Consider the following 12,836-nt stretch of genomic DNA (forward strand, 5'->3'; position numbering starts at 1 on the left):
AGTCCAGATGTAATCGATAAGTTCTATCAGTGAGTGGCAGAAAAATTATCCCGCCGTTTTCCTCTAATTATAATTCAGAATACAAAAATATTTTCCTAAGATGGCAACTTCAGATAATATGAAAACATGCACAATATACAGTTTATGGATAATACATTTATTACCATTATAAACATCTGCACGGGAATTATGAAACACCAAATTCAGGACAGTGGTTACTTCTGGGGAAGGAGGGAAGAAGGGAAATGAGATTAGGAAGTGAAACACAGGGGGCTTCAATTGCCTTGTGAAGCAGCCTAAGGCAAATAAAGTAAGATGGTGGTTAAAAGGTGCTGGTTTGTATGGTCAGTTTATTCAAACACCATAATTACATGGAACCTTGAATAGGGGATGAGATCTGGTTGGTTTGTACAGGTTCGTGTGAAGCCCCCATACATCCCAGGGTAATTTGGGCAGAGAATAAAGTATTTGCAAAGCTCCCCTGAGGGACTGGGGGAAAATGTGGAAATATTCAACTTCCCTACCTGGGGAATTCCTGATATTTTCATGCAATCATTGGGGACTACCAGTTTAGTAGGCTGAGCCCTTGATCTTGAGGCTTGCCCTTATGAAGCTAGTTACTGCAAAGGAAAGGCTAAGCCTATTTATAATTGTGCCTAAGAGTCACTTTTAGAGAACCAACCTCTTTTGTTGCTCAGATGTGGCCTCTCTAAGCCAGCTTGGCAGGAAAACTCACTGCCCTTCCCCCTACGTGGGACTTGACTCCCAGGGATGAGCCTAGACCTGGCATCGTAGGATTGAGAAATCTTTCTTGACCAAAGCGGGAAAAGAAACGGAACAAAATAAAGTCCCAGTGGCTGAGAAATTTCAAATGGGGTCGAGAGGTTTTCTGGAGGTTATTCTTATGCATTATATAGATATCCTTTCTAGTTTTTAGTATATTAGAGTAGCTAGAAGGAAATACCTGAAACTGTTAAACTGTAACCCAGTATCCTTGATTCTTGAACACGATCATGTAACTATACAGCTTATATAGTGTGACTGTGTGATTGTGAAAATCTTGTGGCTTACACTCCCTTTATCCAGTGTATGGACAGATGAGTAAAAAAATGGGAAAAAAAGTAAATGAAAAATGTGTGTGTGTATGTGTATGTGTGAGAGAGAGAGAGAGAGAGAGAGATGTTTTGGGTGTTCTTTTTTATTTTTATTTTTATTTTCTGTTGTAATGAAAATGTTCAAAAATTAATTGTGGTGATAAATGCACAACTATATGATGGTACTATGAACAACTGATTATACACTTCAGATGATTGTATGGTATGTGACTTTAGCTCAATCAAAATTGCATTAAAAAAAAAAAAAGGTACCGGTTACAGTTTCCTATTTACTTCTTTTTTTAGGTATGAAATATTTCATTACAAAAGAAATCCCTGATTACATGTGGCTTACCCTTACAACAGACAAAAGGGAAAAGGAGGAAAAAACTATTCGTAGGTATTGGCACACTTCTGTATTTGAGAAGGATAACCTAAGAAGGACCCAAAAATTCTGAGTCCCAAGGTAAAGAGATGTTAAAACAAATACCTGCTTCTTAATCCTTCTACTAATACTCTGGACACTAAGATGTTAATGAAGTTATCAATCCCATCTTTCCAAAGGTGAACTAACAAATATTTCAAAATCAAGGTAATCAGTTATATATAAAACCTATACAACAATAGATCATTTTGTTACCTCTTTATGATCTTCAACTACACTAAGAAGGGTATCAATCGTATTCAGAATTCCCATAGCAGTAACTGCTTTGTCATCACTTCCTTCTTCATCTGGCCCAGTCTGGATTACTTGGTTAAATGTCATTGCCTACATTCAAAAGAATATATCTCAGATTTTCCATTAAAGCAGCATAAACATGTTTTGGTCTAAGACTTAATGTATTATAAATGCAATATACATACTGAATGGATGTTACTTTATTCAAATGGCTTTATCCCACTTCAAAATCAGCTAAGAATACGCTTTTTCACAAAAGCCTTTTGCTTTTCCCTCATAAACACAGCAAATAACAAAAATCAGAAGGAATATAAACTGCATCAGATAAATCACTGTAATGAATATCTCCTGGGAACTTGTTCATACTTTCCATTACCCATAAATAATTACATTGCTAATTCTCAGCAATTTAAGGCTTAGTGCATACTATGTCCATCACTAAACCATCAAGAAGTGCAGGAAATTACAGTAATTAAAAGCTAACTATAAAATAACTACTATTGCAGAAATTTCATTTAGATAAATCTGTAACTATCCTATTTCCAACTTTAAGTTGATCCAAATCACTCCAGGAAACTACAAAAACTATAAAAACAGTCATAATACTGTGTGAGATACAAGAACATGTACCATGGAAGCAAACAGAAAGTGTGAATCTTAACCCCATAAATTACTTTCTCTGGCAAGTTAATGAACCTTTCTATGCCCCACAGAAAAATGAAGCATAGGAATAATTCTCACATAAGATTGTGTGAGGATTAAATGAGTTAAATACATATAAGACTTCAGAAATAGTACTTCCTATACATTAAGCTCTGTGAAAAAAACATGCAATAAGCTAAATTTGGCAATCAAGCAACCTGTGAAAATACTTGATTAAATCATTGGTTCAAATTATCTTACCAAATGTTGTGTCATTTCTACTGCAATAGGAGTAACTTCTTCACTATACTCGCAGATCATTTTCTGAATTACATTGGTAAGATCATCATTTTCTGTTTCTCTTATAATATGAAGAAGAGCTTGCATTACAGGTCTAATAAATGGTGTGATGTATTCCTTAGCTGTAAGAGAAAAAGAAAAATAAACAGCTAAAAAGGCCAAAACAGCAAAATCTTAAAACCTGACATAACATACACCAAACAATAAAAAAGAAATAATTCCAAACACAAAGAAAGACAAGGTACCAGGCTATTAGAATTGTCTTATACAATTAAGTGCAGACATTCCACTATTTTTGACATATAAATCCTTTACCTTTTTCTTGATTGCTGATCAACACCTGAAGTGCAATAGCAGCTTCCACTTTCACAGGCATTTCCCTGTCATCAATCAGACATCTTCTTGTAAGTTCTAAGGCTGTTTGTAGGTTCTGGTCACTTTTGAACTTCACTTCACAAAAATAGTGAAGGACCCAGCAAGCCTTTAAAAAAATAATATGCAGTAATTTACAATAGATACCTTACATTAAATCCTCCCTGTTACATCTCTATTCCCAAAGCCTTGTGTATGGGAGTTTGGAGGCTGGCCAGTGATGGGTGTGTCCAGAGACAACACTAGACCAGTACTATGATCCCAAGATAATCTTTGGCTGCATGACATATGCGTGGATAGCAAGATCTGAATGCAAAACGCAGACAGACACTGCTACCAGACATAGATGAAAACTATGCACACATTACAGCAGCCATTTAAAAATTTAGACAAAACAGGTCTAATATGAAATTCAGCTTTTAAAGGAACACACGTTTCAATATAAAGGTCCACACAAACAAGTCATTTAAACATTACTAGAAAAATATAAATGAATAAAGCTTTAAAACATACCCTCGCTCTCATGTAGCCTAGTTCACTGCTGAAGAGAGGGAATACATGATTCTGCAGCATGTATTCCATCTGATCTTTGTAGATCTTCTTCTGCAAATATAAACATTTTAAAAATAAAAATACAATCATTTTAAATTTGGAATAGATAAACCAGGGTTAAAAATGACTACTGATGTCACAACACACATTTATTCTGAGCCTGTAAAACCCAGGATTCACAACCAATTTTATTTTAGAACTCTGTCATCAAAAAACATCGAATACATTTTTATACCTTTTTACATCATGCAATTAGAAAGCACTTATGCCACACCTTAACAGCACTTGTATTTGAGTAACGGAAGTGTTTTCCCCCTTCATATGCAACTTTTATAATGAAAAAACCTCTACTTTCAAGGTAATAAATTAGATATCTAAAAAGATATTCTCATAAATCTGAAACAAGTGTATTTTCTCAATGATAACAAGACGCTTTTAGGAGGAGCTCCTTGAGTTGCACATTCCATCAACGTTAAAAACTTATGAACAATTTTAGAAGTCTTTAGAAGACTAAAGAAACAAGAAAGTGCAGTGTGTGATCCTAGATTGGGTCATGGTCCAAAAAAAAGGGACATTAGTGGGAAATCTTGTCAAATATGAAAAATGCTTATACATTAGTTAATAGTATTATATCAACATTAATTTCCTGACTTTGATAATTATGCCACGGCTATGTAAGATAACATAAGAGGAAGCTGGGTAAAAAGTAAGGGGAAATTTTTATGTTTGCAATTTTTGTAATACTAAGTTTAAAACTATTTCAAAATAAAACAAATTTCAAAAATTCATAATATATCTGAATGTAGCAAAATAACTCACTCAAAAGCCCAAGCAAGGTATGACAAATAATAGATTGTCTTTAATTTATAAACTAAGGGAAGGATGGGTTGGGCAGGTATGGAAAACTGAAAGATACACACCAAAAACACAGTGATGAATTCTATGGAGCACCATGTCTGTGGCAGTGGAAAGGTGCCATGACTAAAAATTTACTTATACTTTACTTTTCCTATTTACTAACTTGAAAATGAAAACAAATTTTGGATCTTATTTACAACGAACAATTGTACAATGCATAACAATTACGATTAGGCTTTTAATATAAATCTAACCCAATCAGCTATTTTTTACTATAAGGTTAGGAAAAGAATATTTGTGTCACAAAAGCATGATGTTCCAAAGGCTGTGAATGAATGCATCCATTATTACAAATTTTCTTAAAGGTCAATTTTTTTAGATTAGAAACATTGTTTTATAACTATTAACAAGAAAAGAAAAAACCTCTGGCATGAACAACAAAAGAAAATATAGATAAATTGGACATCACCAAATTTTAAATATTCTGAAGTTTCAAAGAACATCATGAAAATCTGATAAATGTCTAGTATCTAGAATAAATAACTTTATAAAAACACAAATAATCTAATTTAAAAATGGGCTAAGAGGAGGCGGTGCAAGATGGTGGACTGGTGAGCTGTATGTTTTAGTTACTCCTCCAGGAAAGTAGGTAGAAAGCCAGGAACTGCGTGGACTGGACACCACAGAGCAATCTGAATTTGGGCATACTTCATACAACACTCATGAACACAATTTGGGCAGGTCAAGACAAGAGCAGAACTAAGAGAGCTCTGAGACAAAAGGCAATAATCCAGTGGCTGAGAAAATTCACTAAACACCACAACTTCCCAAGAAAAGGGGGGATGTCTGCTCACAGCCATCATCCTGGTGGACAGGAAGCACTCCTGCCCATCATCAGCCCCATAGCCCAGAGCCGCCCCAGACAACCCAGTGTGACGGAAGCGCTTCAAATAACAGGCACACACCACAAAACTGGGCGTGGACATTAGCCTTCCCTGCAACCTCAGTTGATTGCCCCAGAGTTGGGAAGGTGGAACAGTGTGAATTAACAAAGCCCCATTCGGTCATCATTTCAGCAGACTGGGAGCCTCCCTACACAGCCCAGCAACCCAGAACTGCCCTGGGGGGACGGCACTCACCTGTGACATAGCACAGTCACCTCTCAACAGAGGACCCGGGGTGCACAGCCTGGAAGAGGGGCCCACTTGCAAGTCTCAGGAGCCATATGCCAATACCAAGGACTTGTGGGTCAGTGGCAGAGATAAACTGTGGCAGGACTGAACTGAAGGATTAGACTATTGCAGCAGCTTTAAAACTCTAGGATCACCAGGGAGATTTGATTGGTAGAGCCACCCCCCATCCCTGACCGCCCAGAAACACGCCCCATATACAGGGCAGGCAACACCAACTACACACGCGAGCTGGGTACACCAATTGGACCCCACAAGACTCACTCCCCCACTCACCACAAAGGCTAAGCAGGGGAGAACTGGCTTGTGGAGAACAGGTGGCTCGTGGACGCCACCTGCTGGTTAGTTAGAGAAAGTGTACTCCACTAAGCTGTAGATCTGATAAATTAGAGATAAGGACTTCAATTGGTCTACAAATCCTAAAAGAACCCTATCAAGTTCAGCAAATGCCAAGAGGCCAAAAACAACAGAAAATTATAAAGCATATGAAAAAAACAGACGATATGGATAACCCAAGCCCAAGCACCCAAATCAAAAGATCAGAAGAGACACAGCACCTAGAGCAGCTACTCAAAGAACTAAGATGAACAATGAGACCACAGTACGGGATACAAAGGATATCAAGAAGACCCTAGAAGAGCATAAAGATGACATTGCAAGACTAAATAAAAAAATAGATGATCTTATGGAAATGAAAGAAACTGTTGACCAAATTAAAAAGATTCTGGACACTCATAGTACAAGACTAGAGGAAGCTGAACAACGAATCAGTGACCTGGAAGATGACAGAATGGGAAATGAAAGCATAAAAGAAAGAATGGGGAAAAAAATTGAAAAAATCGAAACAGACCTCAGGGATATGATAGATAATATAAAACGTCCAAATATAAGACTCATTAGTGTTCCAGAAGGGGAAGAAAAGGGTAAAGGTCTAGGAAGAGTATTCAAAGAAATTGTTGGGGAAAACTTCCCAAATCTTCTAAACAACATAAATACACAAATCATAAATGCCCAGCGAACTCCAAATAGAATAAATCCAAATAAACCCACTCCGAGACATATTCTGATCACACTGTCAAACACGGAAGAGAAGGAGCAAGTTCTGAAAGCAGCAAGAGAAAAGCAATTCACCACATACAAAGTTAACAATGTAAGACTAAGTAGTGACTACTCAGCAGCCACCATGGAGGCGAGAAGGCAGTGGCACGATATATTTAAAATTCTGAGTGAGAAAAATGTCCAACCAAGAATACTTTATCCAGCAAAGCTCTCCTTCAAATTTGAGGGAGAGCTTAAATTTTTCACAGACAAACAACTGCTGAGAGAATTTGCTAACAAGAGACCTGCCCTACTGGAGATACTAAAGGGAGCCCTACAGACAGAGAAACCAAGAAAGGACAGAGAGACTTGGAGAAAGGTTCAGTACTAAAGAGATTCGGTATGGGTACAATAAAGGATATTAATAGAGAGAGGGGAAAAATACGACAAACATAAACCAAAGGATAAGATGGCTGATTCAAGAAATGCCTTCACGGTTATAACGTTGAATGTAAATGGATTAAACTCCCCAATTAAAAGATATAGATTCGCAGAATGGATCAAAAAAAATGAACCATCAATATGTTGCATACAAGAGACTCATCTTAGACACAGGGACACAAAGAAACTGAAAGTGAAAGGATGGAAAAAAATATTTCATGCAAGCTACAGCCAAAAGAAAGCAGGTGTAGCAATATTAATCTCAGATAAAATAGACTTTAAATGCAGGGATGTTCTGAGAGACAAAGAAGGCCACTACATACTAATAAAAGGGGCAATTCAACAAGAAGAAATAACAATCGTAAATGTCTATGCACCCAATCAAGGTGCCACAAAATACATGAGAGAAACACTGGCAAAACTAAAGGAAGCAATTGATGTTTCCACAATAATTGTGGGAGACTTCAACACATCACTCTCTCCTACAGATAGATCAACCAGACAGAAGACCAATAAGGAAACTGAAAACCTAAACAATCTGATAAATGAATTAGATTTAACAGACATATACAGGACATTACATCCCAAATCACCAGGATACACATACTTTTCTAGTGCTCATGGAACTTTCTCCAGAATAGATCGTATGCTGGGACATAAAACAAGCCTCAATAAATTTAAAAAGACTAAAATTATTGAAAGCACATTCTCTGACCACAGTGGAATACAATTAGAAGTCAATAACCATCAGAGACTTAGAAAATTCACAAATACCTGGAGGTTAAACAACACACTCCTAAACAATCAGTGGGTTAACGAAGAAATAGCAAGAGAAATTGCAAAATATATACAGACGAATGAATATGAGAACACAACATACCAAAACCTATGGGATGCAGCAAAAGCAGTGCTAAGGGGGAAATTTATAGCACTTAACGCATATATTAAAAAGGAAGAAAGAGCCAAAATCAAAGAACTAATGGATCAACTGAAGAAGCTAGAAAATGAACAGCAAACCAATCCTAAACCAAGTAGAAGAAAAGAAATAACAAGGATTAAAGCAGAAATAAATGACATAGAGAACAAAAAGCAATAGAGAGGATAAATATCACCAAAAGTTGGTTCTTTGAGAAGATCAACAAGATTGACAAGCCCCTAGCTAGACTGACAAAATCAAAAAGAGAGAAGACCCATATAAACAAAATAATGAATGAAAAAGGTGACATAACTGCAGATCCTGAAGAAATTAAAAAAAATTATAAGAGGATAATATGAACAACTGTATGGCAACAAACTGGATAATGTAGAGGAAATGGACAATTTCCTGGAAACATATGAACAACCTAGACTGACCAGAGAAGAAACAGAAGACCTCAACCAACCCATCACAAGCAAAGAGATCCAATCAGTCATCAAAAATCTTCCCACAAATAAATGCCCAGGGCCAGATGGCTTCACAGGGGAATTCTACCAAACTTTCCAGAAAGAACTGACACCAATCTTACTCAAACTCTTTCAAAACATTGAAGAAAATGGAACACTACCTAACTCATTTTATGAAGCTAACATCAATCTAATACCAAAACCAGGCAAAAATGTTACAAAAAAGGAAAACTACCGGCCAATCTCCCTAATGAATATAGATGCAAAAATCCTCAACAAAATACTTGCAAATCGAATCCAAAGACATATTAAAAAAATCATACACCATGACCAAGTGGGGTTCATTCCAGGCATGCAAGGATGGTTCAACATAAGAAAATCAATCAGTGTATTACAATACATTAAGAATTCGAAAGGGAAAAATCAAATGATCTTCTTAATAGATGCTGAAAAAGCATTTGACAAAATCCAACATCCCTTTTTGATAAAAACACTTCAAAAGGTAGGAATTGAAGGAAACTTCCTCAATATGATAAAGAGCATATATGAAAAACCCACAGCCAGCATAGCACTCAATGGTGAGAGACTGAAAGCCTTCCCTCTAAGATCAGGAACAAGACGAGGATGCCCGCTATCACCACTGTTATTCAACATTGTGCTGGAAGTGCTAGCCAGGGGAATCCGGCAAGACAAAGAAATAAAAGGCATCCAAATTGGAAAAGAAGAAGTAAAACTGTCATTGTTTGCAGATGATATGATCTTATATCTAGAAAACCCTGAGAAATCGACGATACAGCTACTAGAGCTAATAAACAAATTTAGCAAAGTAGCGGGATACAAGATTAATGCACATAAGTCAGTAATGTTTCTATATGCTAGAAATGAACAAACTGAAGAGACACTCAAGAAAAAGATACCATTTTCAATAGCAACCAAAAAAATCAAATACCTAGGAATGAACTTAACCAAAGATGTAAAAGACCTATACAAAGAAAACTACATAACTCTACTAAAAGAAATAGAAGGGGACCTTAAAAGATGGAAAAATATTCCATGTTCATGGATAGGAAGGCTAAATGTCATTAAGATGTCAATTCTACCCAAACTCTTCTACAGATTCAATGCAATCCCAATCAAAATTCCAACAACCTACTCTGCAGACTTGGAAAAGCTAGTTATCAAATTTATTTGGAAAGGGAAGATGCCTCGAATTGCTAAAGACACTCTAAAAAAGAAAAACGAAGTGGGAGGACTTACACTCCCTGACTTTGAAGCTTATTATAAAGCCACAGTTGTCAAAACAGCATGGTACTGGCACAAAGATAGACATATAGATCAATGGAATCGAATTGAGAATTCAGAGATATACCCTCAGATCTATGGCTGACTGATCTTTGATAAGGCCCCCAAAGTCACTGAACTGAGTCATAATGGTCTTTTCAACTAATGGGGCTGGGAGAGTTGGATATCCATATCCAACAGAATGAAAGAGGACCCCTACCTCACCCCCTACACAAAAATTAACTCAAAATGGACCAAAGATCTCAATATAAAAGAAAGTACCATAAAACTCCTAGAAGATAATGTAAGAAAACATCTTCAAGACCTTGTATTAGGTGGCCACTTCCTAGACTTTACACCCAAAGCACAAGCAACAAAAGAAAAAATAGATAAATGGGAACTCCTCAAGCTTAGAAGTTTCTGCACCTCAAAGGAATTTCTCAAAAAGGTAAAGAGGCAGCCAACTCAATGGGAAAAAATTTTTGGAAACCATGTATCTGACAAAAGACTGATATCTTGCATATACAAAGAAATCCTACAACTCAATGACAATAGTACAGACACCCCAATTATAAAATGGGCAAAAGATATGAAAAGACAGTTCTCTGAAGAGGAAATACAAATGGCCAAGAAACACATGAAAAATGTTCAGCTTCACTAGCTATTAGAGAGATGCAAATTAAGACTACAGTGAGATACCATCTAACACCAGTTAGAATGGCTGCCATTAAACAAACAGGAAACTACAAATGCTGGAGGGGATGTGGAGAAATTGGAACTCTTATTCATTGTTGGTGGGACTGTATAATGGTTCAGCCACTCTGGAAGTCAGTCTGGCAGTTCCTTAGAAAACTAGATATAGAGTTACCATTCGATCCAGCGATTGCACTTCTCGGTATATACCCGGAAGATAGGAAAGCAGTGACACGAACAGATATCTGCACGCCAATGTTCATAGCAGCATTATTCACAATTGCCAAGAGATGGAAACAACCCAAATGTCCTTCAACAGATGAGTGGATAAAGAAAATGTGGCATATACACACGATGGAATACTACGCGGCAGTAAGAAGGAACAATCTCGTGAAACATATGACAACATGGATGAACCTTGAAGACATAATGCTGAGCGAAATAAGCCAGGCACAAAAAGAGAAATATTATATGCTACCACTAATGTGAACTTTGAAAAATGTAAAACAAATGGTTTATAATGTAGAATGTAGGGGAACTAGCAATAGAGAGCAATTAAGGAAGCGGGAACAATAATCCAAGAAGAACAGATAAGCTATTTAACGTTCTGGGGATGCCCAGGAATGACTATGGTCTGTTAATTTCTGATGGATATAGTAGGAACAAGTTCACAGAAATGTTGCTATATTAGGTAACTTTCTTGGGGTAAAGTAGGAACAGGTTGGAAGTTAAGCAGTTATCTTAGGTTAGTTGTCTTTTTCTCATTCCCTTGTTATGGTGTCTTTGAAATTTTCTTTTATTGTATGTTTTTTTTTTTTAATTTTTTTTTCATACAGTTGATTTAAAAAAGAAAGGAAAGTTAAAAAAAAAAAAAAGAAAAACAAGGAAAAAAATATGTAGTGCCCCCTTGAGGAGCCTGTGGAGAATGCAGGGGTATTGGCCTACCCCACCTCGATGGTTGCTAACATGACCACAGACATAGGGCCTGGTGGTTTGATGGGTTGAGCCCTCTACCATAGGTTTTACCCTTGGGAAGACAATTGCTGCAAAGGAGAGGCTAGGCCTCCCTATAATTGTGCCTAAGAGCTTCCTCCCGAATGCCTCTTTGTTGCTCAGATGTGGCCCTCTCTCTCTACCTAAGCCAACTTGAAAGGTGAAATCACTGCCCTCCCCACTACGTGGGATCAGACACCCAGGGGAGTGAATCTCCCTGGCAACGTGGAATATGACTCCTGGGGAGGAATGCAGACCTGGCATCGTGGGACGGAGAACATGTTCTTGACCAAAAGGGGGATATGAAAGGAAATGAAATAAGCTTCAGTGGCAGAGAGATTCCAAAACGAGCCAAAAGGTCACTCTGGTGGGCACTCTTACGCACACTTTAGACAACCCTTTTTAGGTTCTAATGAATTGGGGTAGCTGGTGGTGGATACCTGAAACTATCAAACTACAACCCAGAACCCATGAATCTCGAAGACAATTGTATAAAAATGTGGCTTATGAGGGTGACAATGGGATTGGGAAAGCCATAAGGACCACACTCCACTTTGTGTCGTTTATGGATGGATGAATAGAAAAATAGGGGAAGGAAACAAACAGACAAAGGTACCCAGTGTTCTTTTATACTTCAATTGCTCTTTTTCACTCTAATTATTATTCTTGTTATTTTTGTGTGTGTACTAATGAAGGTGTCAGGGATTGATTTAGGTGATGAATGTACAACTATGTAATGGTACTGTGAACAATCGAATGTACGATTTGTTTCGTATGACTGTGTGGTATTTGAATATATCTGAATAAAATGAAGATTAAAAAAAAAAGGGGGGGGGGGCTAAGAATCTGAACAGACATTTCCCCAAAGAGCATACACTAATGGCCAATAAACATATTAGCATGAGAGAAATACATATCAAAACTATTTCACACCCATTAGGATGATTATCATAGAAAATTGTAAGTGTTGGCAAGGATGCAGAGGCATTGGAAACCTCATACACTGATGGAAATGTAAAATTATGCAGCTGCTTTCGAAAAAAGACTCAAAATATTCAGCAAGTAGGTATATATCCAAGAGGAATTAAAATAGACATCCATGTAAAAACTTTTCCACAAATGTTTATAAGAGCATTATTCATAATAACCAAAACGTAGAAATAACCTACATATCCATCAACTAATGAATGGATAAATATGGTACATCCATACAATGAAATATTATTCATCATGAAAAAGAAATACTGATACATATTACAACATGGATGAACCTTGAAAAACATGCTAAATGGAAGAAGCCAGTCACAAAGGACACATTGG

General features: G+C 36.9%; 1 protein-coding gene and 1 non-coding gene across 2 annotated transcripts in view; both read right to left on the bottom strand.

Moving 5' to 3' along the window:
• Positions 1-12,836, bottom strand: part of IPO7 (importin 7) — a 59,209-nt gene that overhangs the window by 15,954 nt on the left and 30,419 nt on the right. The window contains exons 13-16 of the mRNA XM_037840009.1: positions 3,601-3,690; positions 3,031-3,196; positions 2,677-2,837; positions 1,735-1,863 (exon numbers count right to left, since the gene is read on the bottom strand). Of these exons, the coding sequence (XP_037695937.1) occupies positions 1,735-1,863; positions 2,677-2,837; positions 3,031-3,196; positions 3,601-3,690 (546 nt within the window). The remainder of the gene's footprint in view (positions 1-1,734; positions 1,864-2,676; positions 2,838-3,030; positions 3,197-3,600; positions 3,691-12,836) is intronic.
• LOC119538928 lies at positions 3,277-3,458 on the bottom strand. The gene has a single exon (XR_005217710.1). It is a non-coding gene; the product is annotated as a small nucleolar RNA SNORA23 (small nucleolar RNA).

This window comes from Choloepus didactylus, chromosome 6 (genome assembly GCF_015220235.1).
Source record: "Choloepus didactylus isolate mChoDid1 chromosome 6, mChoDid1.pri, whole genome shotgun sequence".
NCBI lineage: Eukaryota > Metazoa > Chordata > Mammalia > Pilosa > Megalonychidae > Choloepus > Choloepus didactylus.